The following is an 18,228-nucleotide window of genomic DNA, read 5'->3' as shown; positions in this document are numbered from 1 at the left end:
CTATTCTGTTCCATTGATCTGAGTGTCTGTTTTTGTGCCAATACCATACTGTCTTAATGATTACAGCTTTGTAATACATCTTGAAGTCTGGGATAGTGATGCCTCCAGCTTTGGTTTTCTTTTTCAGGATTGCTTTGGCTATTTGGGGTCTTTTCTAATTCCATACAAAGTTTAGGATTGTTTGTTCTAGTTCTATGAGAAATGCTGGTGTTATTTTGATAGGGGTTGAATTAAATAGGTAGATTGCTTTGGGTAGTATCAACATTTTAACAATATTTGTTCTTCCAATCCAGGAGCATGGAATATTTTCCCCTTTTTTGGTGTGTGTCTTCTTCAATTCCATAAGCTTTCTATAGTTTTCAGTGTATAGTTTTTCACCTCTTTGGTTAGATTTATTCCTAGGTATTTTATGGTTTTTGGTGCAGTTGTAAATGGGATCAATTCCTTGAATTCTCTTTCTGTTGCTTCAATATTGTTGTATAGAAATGCAACCGGTTTCTGTGCATTGATTTTATATCCTGCGACTTTGCTGAATTCATGGATCAGTTCTAGCAGTTTTTTGGTAGAATCTTTTGGGTTTTTCATATAGAGTATCATGTCGTCTGCAAAGAGTGAAAGTATGACTTCTCCTTTCCAATTTGGATGCCTCTTATTCCTTTGTGTTCTCTGATTGCTGAAGCTAAGACTTCCAATTCTATGTTGAAAAACAGTGGTGAGAGTGGACATTTCTGTCATCTTCCTGACCTTAGGGGGAAAGCTCTCAGTTTTTCCCTGTTGAAGATGATATAAGCAGTATATGGCTTTTATGAATTTGAGGTATTATCCTTCTATCCCTACTTTCTTGAGGGTTTTTATCTAGAAAGGATGCTGTATTTTGTCTAATGCTTTCTCTGCATCTATTAAGAGGATCACGTGGTTTTTGTCCTTTTATTGTGATGTATCACATTGATTGATTTGCAGGTATTGAACCAGCCTTGCATCCCAGGTATAAATCCCACTTGATTGTGATGAATATTTCTTTTAATCTATTGTTGGATCTAGTTGGCCAGTATCTTATTGAGAATATTTTGCATCCATGTTCATCAGGGAAATTGTCCTGTAGAACTCCTTTTTGTGGGGTCTTTGTCTGGTTTTAGAATCAAGGTAATGCTGACCTCGTAGAATGAGTTTGGAAGTTTTCCTTCCATTTCTATTTTTATGAACAGCTTAAAAAAAAAATAGGTGTTAACTCTTCTTTAAATGTTTGGTAGAATTCCCCTAGAAAGCCATCTGGCCCTGGACTCTTTTTTATTGGGAAATTTTTGATTACTAATTCCATTTTTTTACTGGTTATGGGTCTGTTCAAATTTTCTATTTCTTCCTGTTTCATTTTTGGTAGTTTATATATTTCTAGGAATTTGTCCATTTCTTCCAGATTGCCCAATTTGTTGGCATATAGTTGCTCATAATATTCTCTTATTATTGTTTTTATTTCTGCTGTGTTGGTTGTGATCTCTTTCATTCTTGATTTTATTTATTTGGGTTTTTTTCTTTTTCTTTTTGATCAACCTGGCTAGTGGTTTATCAGTTTTGTTAATTCTTTCAAAGCACCAGCTCCTGGCTTCATTGATCTGTTCTACTGTTTTTTGGGTTTTTATTTTTGTTTTTGATAGCATTGATTTCTGCTCTAATCTTTATTATTTCCCGTCTTCTGCTCACTTTAGGTTTTATTTGCTGTTCTGTCAATGTCTGTAAGGTGTAAGGTTAGATTGTGTATATGAGACATTTCTTCCTTATTTAGGAAGGCCTAGATTGCTATATACTTCCCTCCTTTATGACCACCTTTGCTGAATTCCGGAGGTTTTGGGCTGTGGTGTTATTTTCATTGGCTTCCATATACTTTTTAACTTCCTCTTTAACTTCTTGGTTAACCATTCATTCTTGAGTAGGATGTTCATTAGTCTCCAAGTATTTGTTGTCTTTCCACATTTTTTCTTGTGGTTGATTTCGAGTTTCATAGCGTTGTGGTCTGAAAATATGCACTGTATGATATCGATCTTTTTATACTTAGGGCTGATTTGTGTCCCAGGATATGGTCTATTCTGGAGAACGTTCCATGTGCACTGGAGAAAAATGTATATTCTGCTGCTTTAGGATGAAATGTTCTGAATATATCTGTTAAGTCCATCTGATCCAGTGTGTCATTCAAAGCCATCGTTTCCTTGTTGATTTTTTGCTTAGGTGATCTGTCCAGTGCTGTAGGTGGGGTGTTGAAGTTCCCTACCATTATGGTATTATTATCAATGAGTTTCTTTGTGATTAATTGATTTATATATTTGGGTGCTTCCACATTGAAGGCATAAATGTTTACAATTGTTAGATCTTCTTGGTGGATAGACTGCTTAATTATGACATAGTGCCCTTCTTCATCTCTTGTTAGAGTCTTTTAAAATCTAGATTGATATAAGTATGGCTACTCTGGCTTTCTTTTGGAAAGAAAGCATGATAGATGGTTCTCCATCCCCTTTCTTTACAATCTGAAAGTTGTCTTTAGGTCTAAAATGGGTCTCTTGTAAACAGCATATAGATGGATCTTGTTTTCTATCCATCCTGTTACCCTATATCTTTTGATTGGAGTGTTTAGTCCATTGACAGAATGAGTACTGGAAGATATGAACCTATTGCCATTCTGTTGCCTATAGAGCTAGAGTTTCTGATGGTGTTCTCTGGTCCTTTCTAGTCTTTGTTGCTTTTGATCTTTTTGTTTTGTTTTATCTTTTCTCCCCAAATTTCTTGCAGGGCTGGTTTAGTGGTTATGAACTCCTTTAGTTTTTATTTATCTGGGAAACTCCTTATCACTCCTTTTGTCTTGCTGAATAAAGAATTCTTGACTGCGTATTTTTCTGATTCAGCACATTGAATATATCCTGCCACTTTCTAGCAAGTTTCTGTGAATAGGTCTGCTGTGAACCTGTCTTCCCTTATAGGTTAAGGACTTTTTTTCCCTTGCTCCTTTCATGATTCTTTCCTTGTCTGTGTGTTTTGTGAATTTGACTATGATATGCCTTGGTGATGGTCAGTTTTTGCTGAATCTACTGGGTCTTCTCTGTGTTTCCTGGATTTTTATTTCTGCGTCTTTCCCCAGGTTAGGAAATTTTTCTGCTATGATTTGCTCACACAAACCTTCTACCCCTTTTCCTCTCTCTTCATCTTCTGGGACTCCTATGATTTGGATGTTATTCCTTTTTAATGAGTCACTGAGTTCTCTAATTCCTTTTTAAAGAGTCCTGAGTTCTCTAACCCCTTACTTCTGAGCACCCTGCAGCTTGAACCCACTCTGGCCCCCTGGGGGAGGGCCTCGAGCAATAGCCAGATGCTGGCCTGTTCTCTGAGCGTGCTCATGCAACTGCGCCTCTGCAGAGGCCCTGAGACTGCGGCCAGGTGCTAGCCAGCCCCAGAGAATTTTTGTGTAATTGTGTAGCAGCAGTTTAGGGACTATGGTAAATCACAACACACATCTGGCACCAGGCTTCATGGCACCCTAGCGTTGTGGTAGGGTCCCCTCCCTAAGAAGAGGGGAAAAAAAGGAGAGAAAACTTCAAGGTAACCGGGCTATGTGCCTCCGTGACATCCCTCATGACTTTGTAAACGGAGACTAATCAGACTGCATGTTTATCTGTGTTACCATATATGGGAGACAAATGAATAGAAAATATATTAAAAAACTATGCCATGTGAGGTTCAGTGCTCAGTTCTTTGGGTACAAAACCAACTGAGTGGTGCTGGCACGAATAAAGTTGCTTCCTGGATATCAAAAAGCCTCAGTGTCACGACTCTGTGGGAGAATCCTGCTACGGCATCTTAGTTTCAACACCAGCAAACATGGCTGTAATCTGGGGTCCGCTGGGCCCTTTGCTTGTGGGGAGGCCACACAGCCTCTACCAAATGTCCTCCCTGCAGGGGAACTACTTCCCCTCCGTGTGGCCCTAGGACCCTTCGGACCTCACTGCTCCTGGGGATTTGCCCTTCCCATCAGAGCACCACCAGGTATCCAGGTATCGAGCTGCAGAGCTCTGTATAAACCCTCTCCTTTCTCCTTTTCCCTTTCTTCAGTTCTTTGCAGGTGTTCCCACTCTTTCTCCTAGTCACCAGCTGCTTTCGCGGGGAGTGCTTTTCCTGTACTCTTCCCTGTCTCTGCCCTCAGCAAAAAGAGCTCCCCACCCTCCGTGGCTTCTCTCTCCCCCAGTTCATCTCTCTGTGCCGTGTACTTGCCGAGTTCTGTGGCTCAAGTTATGCAGATTGTTGCATTAGTCCTCAGGTCAATTTCTCTAGGTGTGCAAAATGGTTTGGTGCTGATCTAGCTGCATTTCAGGGACGAAAGAAGCAGAGAATTTCCATGCTGCTTTGCCATCTTCCCCACTGTTTTTTTATTTAAAACAATTTTTTTAATGTTTTTTTTATTTTTAAGAGAGAGAGCATGAGCGGGGGAGGAGCAGAGAAAGAGAGAGACACACACAGGATCCGAAGCAGGCTCCAGGCTCCAAGCTGTCAGCACAGAGCCCAATGCGGGGCTCAAACTCACAAACCATGACATCATGACCTGAGCTGAAATCGGCACTCAACCGACTGAGCCACCCAGGCGCCCCAACCATTGTTTTATTTTTAATTACAACATTGAATTTATTTTGAGGCTTCAAGTTGCACTGAGAGAGGCCACAGATTTTGGTATTTTTCCTGAAGTATGGAATAGAAAAGTTGAGAAAGAAGACTGGCATCCAACCAATTCAGGAAAAAGATAAGCTGCCACTTGTTACTAGCAGTGGTCAATATTTTTCTGGAAGTTCTGGACAATATCAATATGAAAAAAAATGAGTTTATATAAATACTAGGATGTGGCCAAGTCATCATAATTTGCAGCTTTTTACATGTTTCAGCTGCAGCCAGTTAGGAAATATAATAGAAAAAAGACTCCACTCACATTAGGACTAAATTGACAATAACTAGGAAACCATTTAGAAAGAAATGGGATTGGACTTTGTGTGAGATGAGTTAGTGAGCACATTGGTGGCAGTGTCTGCTAGGAAAGGGGGAACAGACTTTCATTTCCTACATTGTTTAACTTATTTTCCCTAGCTGCATGTATATTACCTGCATAAGAAAATACATGTTTATGGGAATGCAAGCTGGTGCAGCCACTCTGGAAAACAGTACAGAGGTTCCTCAAAAAACTAAAAATAGAACTACCCTATGACCCAGCAATTGCACTACTAGGTATTTATCCAAGGGATATAGGTGTGCTGTTTCCAAGCGACACATGCATCCCCATGTTTATAGCAGCACTATGAACAATAGCCAAAGTATGGAAAGAGCCCAAATGTCCATAGATGGATGAATGGATAAAGAAGATGTGGTATATATATATATATATATATATACACACACACAATGGAGTATTACTCGGCAATCAAAAAGAACGAAATCTTACCATTTGCAACTATGTGGATGGAACTGGAGGGTATTATGCTAAGTGAAATTAGTCAGAGAAAGACAAATATCATATGACTTCACTCATATGAGGACTTTAAGAGAAAACAGATGAACATAAGGGAAGGGAAACAAAACTAATATAAAAACAGGGAGGGGGACAAAACAGAAGAGTCTCATGAATATGGAGAACAGAGGGTTACTGGAGGGGGTGTGGGAGGGGGAAATGGGCTAAATGGGTAAGATGTACTAAGGAATCTACTGAAATCATTGGTGCACTATATGCTAACTAATTTGGATGTAAATTTAAAAAAAAAGATTTAATTATTTTTAAAAAAATGTTTAAAAATCTAACCACAATTCTAAATAGAAAGGTAGTCAATATAAACCAATAAAGCCCCCAAATTCCAAATTTCCAAATAGTATACATTCATTTCAAGTAAATAATATACTTATTATTTTATTTGGGAAATTAAATACAAAAATACATCATACAGTTTAAGTTCGGGAATGCTGCTGGGCTGGCAACACAGCAATGTGCTCCACAGCCATGCATCCTCACAGCAGACCCGTGTGGACTGTAGGGCTCACCTGGCTGCGTGCTTCCATGTGCTCTGGGAGTAGAATACAAGGGAGTGGCTACAGACCCACAGTTAAAATGGCAACATCATCCATCCCATTCACTAGGGAATTTTTCCTTATTGTTTATCCATAGAGATTTAGGTGAAAATCTGATCCGGCTACAAAAATTATGGGTTGAAATTCTTTTGATAATGAAAATAATCTGCAAAGGACAGCATATGGACCTAAGTAGGTCTACTATGAAAATATACAAATTCACATCCCAAGTAAAGTCTTTCTATAACTTGATTTCTTGAATATAATTTTGGACAGAAACATTTCCCATGTAAAAATGAAACTGCACATACAGCATATGCCAGGTGCTGGAGTTATCTGGACTTTCTAATTTGAATGCCTCTTTCAGATTACTGGGCTGCTCGTGCAGGGGCCAGGTGGAGAAAGGCCACAGACTACCAGATAGGAGCACTCTGTGCCTCTCCAACCACTACTCTTCACATTTCATCAAAAAACAGAAGGTGCCCTCTGCTTCATGTGACTTTTTAGTCAGTGTGAATCGGGGTATGGGGGAACTTGCACAAAGTTCCTCTTCTAGCCCCAGTTTCTATTTCCCTCTTCCAAGTGGTGATACTGGTAGCCACCTCACAAATTCACAAGCAGACAAGAGCCAGACCAGGCATTGCTATTGGAAATGGGCAAAATCCACTGTGTCCTTCCTTTCTGCCTTCCCAAATAGCCAGATGATACATATTATTGTCATTAAACATTACATATACTGAGAATTTTGATAGACCATCAGCTCCACCTGCCCAGGTTGGTTTGGAAACACATATCCCAGAAATCCAGCTTGGGGCCTACACAATGCACATCACCAGAAACAACATAAGATGCAGAGACCTACCTTCTCCCTATACAGCAAGAGATTGTTTAAAAGAAATTCAGGAGCACCAGGGTGGCTCGGTTAAGTGTCTGACTGCAGCTCAGGGTCATGATCTCGCAGTCCATGAGTTTGAGCCCCACATCAAGCTCTGTTGTCAGCTCAGAGCCTAGAGCCTGTTTCAGATTCTGTGTCTCCCTCTCTCTGCCCCTCCCCCGTCACACCCTCTCTCTCTCTCTCTCTCAAAAATAAACATTAAAAAAAAATAGAAATTAAAATGGCGGTGGGGTGGCTGGGGGCAGGGCAGGGGCAAGTGTGACTTTTCGGCCTCCTTGTCCTCCAGGGGCCCCCTGGACATCATGCAGGTACGAGCACCATAAAGATGTAGACTTCAGAGCAGGTCTTTACCCATGGGAAACTGTTAAAACAGCTGCAGTGCGGAAATAACCCAAACCCTATGAACCCAAGCATGGTTGCAACCGATGTACTGGACAGACAGATCCCCCTGGAAAGCTGCACAGCCGTAGACTTCTCAGTACAGAGGGGACTGCCTTCCATTGTTAAATCTCTTATTGGTGCAGCAAGAACTAAAACATGTGCAGAGGAGATCCTGGGAAGATGGTGGTGTAGGAGGACGCTGGGCTCACCGCACGTCCTGCTGATCACTTAGATTCCACCTACACCTGCCTAAATAACCCAGAAAACTGCCAGAAGACTAGCAGAACGGAGTCTCTGGAGCCAAGTGCAGACGAGAGGCCCACGAAAGAGGGTAGGAGGGGCGGCGAGGCGGTGCGCGCTCCATGGACTGGCGGGAGGGAGCGGGGGGGGGGGGGGTTGGCCTGCCTGCCAAGCAGAGCCCCCGAGTCTGGCTTGCAAAAGCGGAGGGGCCGGAGTGTGTTCCGACAGCAAGCGGGACTTGACATCTGGAAGGTTATAAGCTAACAGCTCTGCTTGGAGGACGGGAGGGCTGGAGGACAATGGGAGGGAGAGTTGAGCCCCAGATGACAGAGCTCAGCTTGGCGGGGAACAAAGGCGCTCGCCAGCTCCAGCTCCCTCGCCCATCCCCCAGCCAAAATCCCAAAGGGAACCAGTTCCTGCCAGGGAACTTGCTTGCACCTCGCAAACACCAAACGCTGTGCTTCTGCAGATCCATCCCTCCAGCAGGTCTGACTCCCTCCCGGTGCTGCAGGGCCCCTCCCGAAGCTGAAACTGCCCCTCCCGCCCCTGTGCACCTTGCCGATCCACCCCAGCTAATACGCCAGATCCCCAGCACCACAAGCCTGGCAGTGTGCAAGTAGCCCAGATGGGCCACGCCACCCCACAGTGAATCCCGCCCCTAGGAGAGGGGAAGAGAAGGCACACACCAGTCTGAGTGTGGCCCCAGCGGTGGGCTGGGGGCAGACATCAGGTCTGACTGTGGTCCCGCCCACCAACGCACGTTATTCAAGACAGCACAGGGGAAGTGCCCCGCAGTCCTGCACCACTCCAGGGACTATCCAAAATGACAAAACGGAAGAATTCCCCTCAGAAAAACGTCCAGAAATAACAACAGCTAACGAACTGATCAAAAATGATTTAAACAATATAACAGAAAGTGAATTTAGAATAATAGTCATAAAATTAATCGCTGGGCTTGAAAACAGTATAAAGGACAGCAGAGAATCTCTTGCTACAGAGATCAAGGGACTAAGGAACAGCCAGGAGGAGCTAAAAAGTGCTATCAATGAGCTGCAAAATAAAATGGAGACAACTACGGCTCGGATTGAAGAGGCAGGGGAGAGAATAGGTGAACTAGAAGATACAATTATGGAAAAAGAAGAAGCTGAGAAAAAGAGAGATAAAAAAAATCCAGGGGTATGAGGGGAAAATTAGAGAACTAAGTGATGCACTAAAGAGATATAATATATGCATAATTGGTATTCCAGAGGAGGAAGAGAGAGGGAAAGGTGCTGAAGGTGTACTTGAAGAAATCATAGCTGAGAACTTCCCTGAACGGGGGAAGGAAAAAGGCACTAAAATCCAAGAGGCACAGAGAACTCCCTTCAGACGTAACTTGAATCGATCTTCTGCATGACATATCATAGTGGAACTGGCAAAACACAAGGATAAAGAGAAAATTCTGAAAGCAGCTAGAGATAAACGTGCTCTAACATATAAAGGGAGACCTATAAGACTCGTGACTGATCTCTCTTCTGAAACTTGGCAGGCCAGAAAGGAATGGCAGGAGATCTTCAATATGATGAACAGAAAAAAAATATGCAGCCGAGAATCCTTTATCCAGCAAGTCTGTCATTTAGAATAGAAGGAGAGATAAAGGTCTTCCCAAACAAACAAAAACTGAAGGAATTTGTCACCACGAAACCAGCCCTACAAGAGATCCTAAGGGGGATCCTGTGAGACAAAGTACCAGAGACATCGCTACAAGCATGAAACCTATGGACATCACAATGACTCTAAACCCATATCTTTCTATAATAATACTGAATGTAAATGGACTAAATGTGCCAACCAAAAGACATAGGGTATCAGAATGAATAAAAAGAGACCCATCTATTTGCTCTCTACAAGAGACTCATTTTAGACCTGAGGACACCTTCAGATTGAAAGTGAGGGGATGGAGAACTATTTATCATGCCACTGGAAATCAAAAGAAAGCTGGAGTCGCCATACTTATATCAGACAAACTAGACTTTCAATTAAAGGCTGTAACAAGAGATGAAGAAGGGCATTATATAATAATCACAGGGTCTATCCATCAGGAAGAGCTAACAATTATAAATGTCTATGCGCCGAATACAGGAGCCCCCAAATATATAAAACAATTACTCACAAACATAAGCAACCTTATTGATAAGAATGTGGTAATTGCAGGGGACTTTAACACTCCACTTACAGAAATGGATAGATCATCTAGACACACAGTCAATAACGAAACAAGGGCCCTGAATGATACATTGGATCAGATGGACTTGACAGATATATTTAGAACTCTGCATCCCAAAGCAACAAAATATACTTTCTTCTTGAGTGCACATGGAACATTCTCCAAGATAGATCACATACTGGGTCACAAAACAGCCCTTCATAAGTATACAAGAATTGAGATCATACCATGCATACTTTCAGACCACATGCTATGAAGCTTGAAATCAACCACAGGAAAAAGTCTGGAAAACCTCCAAAAGCATGGAGGTTAAAGAACACCCTACTAAAGAATGAGTGGGTCAACCAGGCAATTAGAGAAGAAATTTAAAAATATATGGAAACAAACGAAAAGGAAAATACAACAATCCAAACGCTTTGGGATGCAGCAAAGGCAGTCCTGAGAGGAAAATACATTGCAATCCAGGCCTATCTCAAGAAACAAGAAAAATCCCAAATACAAAATCTAACAGCACACCTAAAGGAAATAGAAGCAGAACAGCAAAGGCAGCCTAAATCCAGCAGAAGAAGAGAAATAATAAAGATCAGAGCAGAAATAAACAATATATATCTAAAAAACTGTAGAGCAGATCAATGAAACCAAGAGTTGGTTTTTTGAAAAAATAAACAAAATTGACAAACCTCTAGCCAGGCTTCTCAAAAAGAAAAGGGAGATGACCCAAATAGATAAAATCATGATTGAAAATGGAATTATTACAACCAATCCCTCAGAGATACAAGCAATTATCAGGGAATACTATGAAAAATTATATGCCAACAAACTGGACAACCTGGAAGAAATGGACAAATTCCTAAACACCCACACTCTTCCAAAACTCAATCAGGAGGAGATAGAAAGCTTGAACAGACCCATAACCAGCGAAGAAATTGAATCAGTCATCAAAAATCTCCCAACAAATAAGAGTCCAGGACCAGATGGCTTCCCAGGGGAATTCTACCAGACATTTAAAGCAGAGATAATACCTATCCTTCTCAAGCTATTCCAAAAAATAGAAAGGGAAGAAAAACTTCCAGACTCGTTCTATGAAGCCAGCATTACTTTGATTCCTACACCAGACAGAGACCCAGTAAAAAAAGAGAACTACAGGCCAATATCCCTGCTGAATATGGATGCAAAAATTCTCAATAAGATACTAGCAAATTGAATTCAACAGCATATAAAAAGAATTATTCACCATGATCAAATGGGATTCATTCCTGGGCTGCAGGACTGGTTCAACATTTGCAAATCAATCAATGTGATACATCACATTAATAAAAGAAAAGAACCATATGATCCTGTCAATCGATGCAGAAAAGGCTTTTGACAAATTTCAGCATCCTTTCTTAATAAAAACCCTCGAGAAAGTCGGGATAGAAGGAACATACTTAAACATCATAAAGCCATTTATGAAAAGCCCACAGCTAACATCATCCTCAATGGGGAAAAACTGAGAGGTTTTTCCCTGAGATCAGGAACACGACAGGGATGTCCACTCTCACCGCTGTTGTTTAACACAGTGTTGGAAGTTCTAGCATCAGCAATCAGACAACAAAAGGAAATCAAAGGCATCAAAATTGGCAAAGATGAAGTCAAGCTTTCACTTTTTGCAGATGACATGATATTATACATGGAAAACCCAATAGATTCCACCAAGTCTGCTAGAACTGATACATGAATTTAGCAAAGTTGCAGGATACAAAATCAATGTACAGAAATCAGTTGCATTCTTATACACTAATAATGAAGCAACAGAAAGACAGATAAAGAAACTGATCCCATTCACAATTGCACCAAGAAGCATAAAATACCTAGGAATAAATCTAACCAAAGATGTAAAAGATCTGTATGCTGAAAACTGTAGAAAGCTTATGAAGGAAATTCAAGAAGATTCAAAGAAATGGAAAAACATTCCGTGCTCATGGACTGGAAGAATACTGTCAAAATGTCAATACTACCCAAAGCTATCTACACATTCAATGCAGTCCCAATCAAAATTGCACCACCATTCTTCTCGAAACTATAACAAGCAATCCTAAATTCATATGGAATCACAAAAGGCCCCAAATAGCCAAAGTAATTCTGAAGAAGAAGACCAAAGCAGGAGGCATCACAATCCCAGACTTTAGCCTCTACTACAAAGCTGATATCATCAAAACAGCATGGTATTGGCACAAAAACAGACACATAGACCAATGGAATAGAATACAAACCCCAGAACTAGACCCACAAAAGCATGGCCAAATAATCTTTGACAAAGCAGGAAAGAACATCCAATGGAAAAAAGACAGTCTCTTTAACAAATGGTGCTGGGAGAACTGGACAGCAACATGCAGAGGATTGAAACTAGACCACTTTCTCACACCATTCACAAAAATAAACTCAAAATGGACAAAGGACCTGAATGTGAGACAGGAAACTATCAAAACCCTAGAGGAGAAAGCAGGAAAAGACCTCTCTGACCTCAGCCATAGCAATTTCTTACTTGACACATCCCCGAAGGCAAGGGAATTAAAAGCAAAGATGAACTACTGGGACCTTATGAGATAAAAGGCTTCTGCACAGCAAAGGAAACAATCAACAAAACTAAAAGGCAACCAACAGAATGGGAAAAGATATTTGCAAATGATATATTGGACAAAGGGCTAGTATCCAAAATCTATAAAGAGCTCACCAAACTCCACACCCGAAAAACAAATAACCCAGTGAAGAAATGGGCAGAAAACATGAATAGACACTTCTCTAAGGAAGACATCCGGATGGCCAACAGGCACATGAAAAGATGCTCAACGTCGCTCCTCATCAGGGAAATACAAATCAAAACCACACTCAGATTATCACCTCACGCCAGTCAGAGTGGCCAAAATGAACAAATCAGGAGACTATAGATGCTGGAGAGGAGGTGGAGAAACGGGAACCCTCTTGCACTGTTGGTGGGAATGCAAATTGGTGCAGCCACACTGGAAAACAGTGTGGAGGTTCCTCAGAAAATTAAAAATAGACCTACCCTATGACCCAGCAATAGCACTGCTAGGAATTTACCCAAGGGATACAGGAGTACTGATGCATAGGGGCTCTTGTACCCCAATGTTTATAGCAGCACTCTCAACAATAGCCAAATTATGGAAAGAGCCTAAATGTCCATCAACTGATGAATGGATAAAGAAGTTGTGGTTTATATACACAATGGAGTACTATGTGGCAATGAGAAAGAATGAAATATGGCCTTTGTAGCAACATGGATGGAACTGGAGAGTGTTATGCTAAGTGAAATAAGCCATACAGAGAAAGACAGATACCATATGGTTTCACTCTTATGTGGATCCTGAGAAACTTAACAGAAACCCATGGGGGAGGGGAAGGGGAAAAAAAAGAGGTTAGAGTGGGAGAGAGCCAAAGCAGAAGAGACTCTTAAAAACTGAGAACAAACTGAGGGTTGATGGGGGGTGGGAGGGAGGGGAGGGTGGGTGATGGGTATTGAGGAGGGCACCTGTTGGGATGAGCACTGGGTGTTGTATGGAAACCAATTTGACAATAAACTTCATATATTGAAACAAAAATAAAACATGTGCAAGAACATTCTGTATTGGATCCTACAGAGAAAACAAAGGGATTTTAATCTATTAATGTTTTATTTACAAATATGGCTTCAGTAGGTGACTTATATACAAACCACATCCTCAGGACCCAGAAAAAACTGTTTTGACTGAAGAAGCCAGTCACCATGAAAGGAATCAGTCTCAGCAGTTACCTTGAAGGACTGATGGCAAGTGTGGGATCTTCAAATGCTAATAAGGGCCAAGAAGCAATGGAATGGGCATACATAAATTTAATGCTGAGATTGAAGAATTGGCAGGTTTGGCGAGAGGGAGAATAGGGACACCAATGGTGGCAGCATTTGTAGGGAAATGACAAGGAAAGTTGGTATGTGACACCTGCTCCCCCAGGTCTCTGCAAGCTGGAATATATTCGTTATTTAAAAAATAAAACTATATTTTAGGCAGAGTTTTTTTAAATAAGTTGAAGAAAAGCTGTATGAATTTTGATCAAAACAAAGAGGTGCAGGGTTTCTAAACCAAAGGGATCATCTGAAAGTAGTATTGTTTGAAATGACCATCTAATTTTGAGGATTCCAGTATTCATGTAAAAATTTAACACATTTTGAAAAGGACTTAAAAATCATATTGGCGTTATTAAATCTCCTTTAGAATTTGGAAGCTTTTCATGCACTGGAACTCTGGCTTCAGACCAACCCCAGAACAAAGCAGAGCCACCTAAATACATATAAATACCCGACTGTGATAAATACACTTCATGTGCTTGCATGAGGAAATGCTCTTGATTATTTGCATTTCATTCATTCACGCATCCATTCATTCATTCATAATGTTCATTTGTTTATTTTTGAGAGAGAGAGAGAGAGAGAGAGAGAGAGAGAGAGAGAACGTGAGCAGAGAATGGGGAAAGAGATTGGGAGACAGTATCCAAAGCAGGCTCTACACTGACAGCAGAGAGCTCAATGTGGGGCTCAAATTCACGAACATGAGACCATGAGGTCATGAGATCATGACGTGAGCTGAAGTCAGACACTTATTTTTTTAAAGTTTTATTTTTATTTAAGTAATCTCTTCACCCAACATGGGGCTCAAACTCACGACACCTGAAATCAAGAGTTGCATACTCTTCCAACTGAGCTAGTCAGGTGCTCCTGAAGGAATGCTCTTTAAAAGGAGAAGTTGCATAGTTTTAAAAGACATATTAATTTGTATAAAATAACTTGCTCTGCTATAGACAACGATTAAAAACCACAGTGTTTTCTTTTGGTACTTAAATGATATTTTTGGAGTAAAAATTATCACTAGAGTAATACATGACTCCAACAACAACAAAAAAGGATTTTATTGTATTAAAGAATACTGTATTAATTTGCCAAAGTTTTGTAACTTAGGAAAGGTATTACTACCTTCCTTGGATTTGTACTTTATGTTTTATGACTTAGTATACTATACTGTGAGCAACATCAGAGATGTTCATTAATGAAAATAATCATTACTATTGGGGGAAAAACTAAGAAATTCAAATACTTTCATTACTTTTGCATTACATTTCATTTTCATTACTTTCATTAAAAAATTGTTAAAAAACACACTTTAATAACTACAGGAATGTTAGGATTATAGATAGAGCTTATTACAAAGAGGAAGAAGAATCCTGTACAAAAGGATACTCCTCAGCCAGATATTCCTGTTTATCTTCATGAATGTCTGTAACTTTTAAAACCAAACAGGGGAAGGTGGAGAAGGACATGTAGAACTTTCCGTGTCTTGGCTCTGCCTCACACCATGGGGAAAAGCCTGGCAGCACCTCAGCCCAACGTCAGGACAGCACATGCTCCAGAATGCCCTGTCTGACCAGCTGCTCACACTTCCACCTAGGTAAGAAGTGCTGAGAGGAATCGGGGTGTGGGGGCGTGGGGGGGGCGGGGAAGAGGAGAGAAAAGAAACGATTGGAAAAGAATTTAAAATTACATTTTGTATCATTAAAAAGCAGCAATTTGATTACATATTTTTCAAACAGCTAAGCAGTTAAAAGCTAAACAAGTATATTTGCTACTTTAATCAACTGAAAATTGATGCCACTTAGAACCACACTGAATTCTGATTTTTATAAACAAATTCATAGTTTGCTTAAGTTCAATTTAAACTGAAGAATTCTGCATTCCAGTATGAATTTTGCTTAGTGTCTACATTTTGGGATTTATGCACAGAAAATCCAGGGGTGAGATTCTGTGGCAGTGGATTACAAATGTGACAGCAGTTCGTTAATAAGACCAGGGAAAGGAGCATCTTCCCCATTAAGCTTTCTCTAGTATTGAGTCGGAACATTTATTCTTCTAGTAACAACAGTGGCAACTTTCCTCCTATATTGTACAAGGATTAAAAGTATCTGCAACCTACAACATGGGTGCTGTTCACACACTGCTTGTGACACTGGTATCCAGCTAATGCTTGCCCTCTGTGTCCTCCTAAGAAACCACTCTCCTTCTGAGACAGAAAGGAGCCTTCCTGTCTGACTCCCTCAAAGCACAGAGACTTAAAACGAAATGTTTACTGAAGTCTGGGCTGAGGAGGTGCAAGAAGCAGGGCAGGAAAACTTTCCAAGCTCACAGGTGACCAAAGAAACCTCAAAGAAAAGACAGACATACTTGGGTAAAAACTACAAATGCTACGTCAGAAAAGTATGAGCAAATACTCTTAGAAAGTAACTGCAAGGGCACCTGGGTGTCTGACTCTGGATTTCAGCTCAGGTCATGATCTCACAGTTTACGGGATCAAGCCCCACTCTGAACTGACAGCATGAGCCTGCTTGGGATCCTCTCTCTCTGCCCCTCCACTGCTCACAAGCACGTTATGTGTGCCCTCTCTCTCAAAATAAAGAAATAAAAAAGTAACTGCAGCAGGAGAAACTGTCAAAATTATTCCAGGATGCGCAATGTAGCTCAGTGGCCCTGTGCACCTCACCAGTTCACAGGCCCATTCATTATGAGGCCTGTGACTAAACAAATCCCTCCTGACCAGCCAGGAAGACTCATGGGCTGAAGACACACTGCTGTCTAAACTGTTAAGTGAGGTTTTAAAATGCCTTGAGAACATAAAATGTAAAAAAAAAGGGGGGGAAATTGAGTTGTTCATTTAAGTTATTCTAATACCTACTTTAAAGGGGGAGGAGGTTCTGATTTCTGAACAAACAGAAAATGCTTGCCATATGCACAAGTATAAAGAAATGTATGCTGGGGCGCCTGAGTGGCTCAGTCAGTTGAGTGTCTGACTTGATTCCGACTCAGGTCATGATCCCAGGGTGGTGAGACCTAGCCCAGAGTTGGGCTCTGTGCTGAGTGGGGAGCCTGTTTAATATTCTCTCTCATTCTCCCTCTCCCCCTTTCCCGAGTACACTCTCTCTCCAAAAAAAAAAAAAAAAAAAAAAAAAAAAGTATGGCAAAAAAATGTTTCCCCTATTAATAAATGATCTACACCAGGTTCTACAGAAAACTGTAGAAAACTGGTTTTAGATGTGGTCAGACATTTTAAAAATCCCTTTAATATCAATTATACTAGATAAATACATAGTAGGTAAAAAAAACATATAAAACTGTTTTCCATTTTTATACCTGAGGGTAGGGCAATACTGAGAGACAAGTCAAAAGCATCTCAAGGGAAAGGCTTCTGCATGGTCCACACAGAGAGTGACAATTGTTTAGTGGGGAGCAGGAAGAGGGACTCAGCTGGTTTCCAACTGCCCCAGGCCCACCTGGGCACTCCAGTGAAAAATCACCGTCTCAGCACACTAGGTGGGGAGATCAGCCACAGAGCTTGAGAAAGAAATTCAAACAGGACGGTGCTGGAGATGCAGTTTTCTCCTGTCTTGCTTTATGAGGATAGCTTTGCTCTTGTGAATCAGAGCTTCCTGCTGGGTCCTACAGAAGGACAGATTTTTATGAGAGCATTTCTTTAGCATCTGCTTTCTATTCATTATTATCCTACTTCGAAGAGGATACTTGGGAAGGAAATTTTTGCCTTACCAACCAAAGATTTTAGGGTCCCCTGAAAATGTGTCTTTAAAATGTTAAAACTTTGGGGCGCCTGGGTGGCTCAGTCGCTTGAACGTCCAACTTCGGCTCAGGTCATGATCTCACAAATCATGAGTTCGAGCCACGCATCGGGCTCTGTGCTGACAGCTCAGAGCCTGGAGCCTGCTTCGGATTCTGTGTCTCCCTCTCTCTGCCCCTCCCCTGCTCATGCTCTGTCTCTCTCTCTCTCCCTCTCAAAAATAATTAAACATTAAAAAATTTTTTTTATTTTTTAGGAAATAAAAGATCCAAGAGTACTAGTAAAATAATTCACCCTAAGGGAACCACATAACCTCAGCATTACTTTGCTCCAGGGCATAAACAAGACATCAATGACTTAAGGGCTTTAGATACTAATTGGCTGAAAACAAAATGGGAAGGAAAGAAAGAGTGGTTTTTATTAGGTCATTTTTTGTCCTACACTAATGTGACTACAAACAATTAAGACAGGATAAAAATAAATCTAGCTAATGTGAATGCATATGAAGTGAAAACTCATCTAATGTGAACTTGATGATTTCTAAGAAAACAATATATTGAGATTCACAATTTCAGTCTTTCTCTATTAAACTATTAGGTTTATATGTTAAATACTTAGAAATTTTTGATCCGTATACTCTTTGCTTGTTAAAGAACTAGGATTTAAAGGGTGATGTACAAGATGAAAGTGAGTGCTTACCACCTTTTTAATAAATTCAAAGAAAGTAGCTAAATCCAACAATTTAACAGGCCCTTAACTAGAACAAACCCGCTTACCCA

General features: G+C 40.7%; 1 protein-coding gene and 1 pseudogene across 3 annotated transcripts in view; one reads left to right on the top strand and one right to left on the bottom strand.

The window, feature by feature from the left end:
- The first annotated feature begins 5,973 nt into the window (after positions 1 to 5,973).
- On the top strand, positions 5,974 to 13,754 carry LOC102954796 (annotated as a pseudogene).
- Positions 13,755 to 14,717: 963 nt separating this feature from the next.
- Positions 14,718 to 18,228, bottom strand: part of GINS1 (GINS complex subunit 1) — a 29,277-nt gene continuing 25,766 nt past the window's right edge. For 2 of the 3 annotated variants that reach the window (XM_042981024.1, XM_042981022.1), the window contains exons 7-8: positions 17,151 to 17,316; positions 15,202 to 15,287 (exon numbers count right to left, since the gene is read on the bottom strand). In XM_042981024.1, coding sequence (XP_042836958.1) covers positions 17,200 to 17,316 — 117 coding nt within the window. In that variant the 3' untranslated portion in view covers positions 15,202 to 15,287; positions 17,151 to 17,199. Of the gene's footprint in view, positions 15,288 to 17,150; positions 17,317 to 18,228 lie in introns of all 3 variants that reach the window. The other variant, XM_007096585.3, reaches the window with a different exon arrangement.

Source organism: Panthera tigris, chromosome A3, assembly GCF_018350195.1.
Source record: "Panthera tigris isolate Pti1 chromosome A3, P.tigris_Pti1_mat1.1, whole genome shotgun sequence".
Classification (NCBI taxonomy): Eukaryota; Metazoa; Chordata; class Mammalia; order Carnivora; family Felidae; genus Panthera; species Panthera tigris.
The sequence above is the reverse complement of the archived record's forward strand: the minus strand, read 5'-3'. Positions and strand labels throughout refer to the sequence as shown.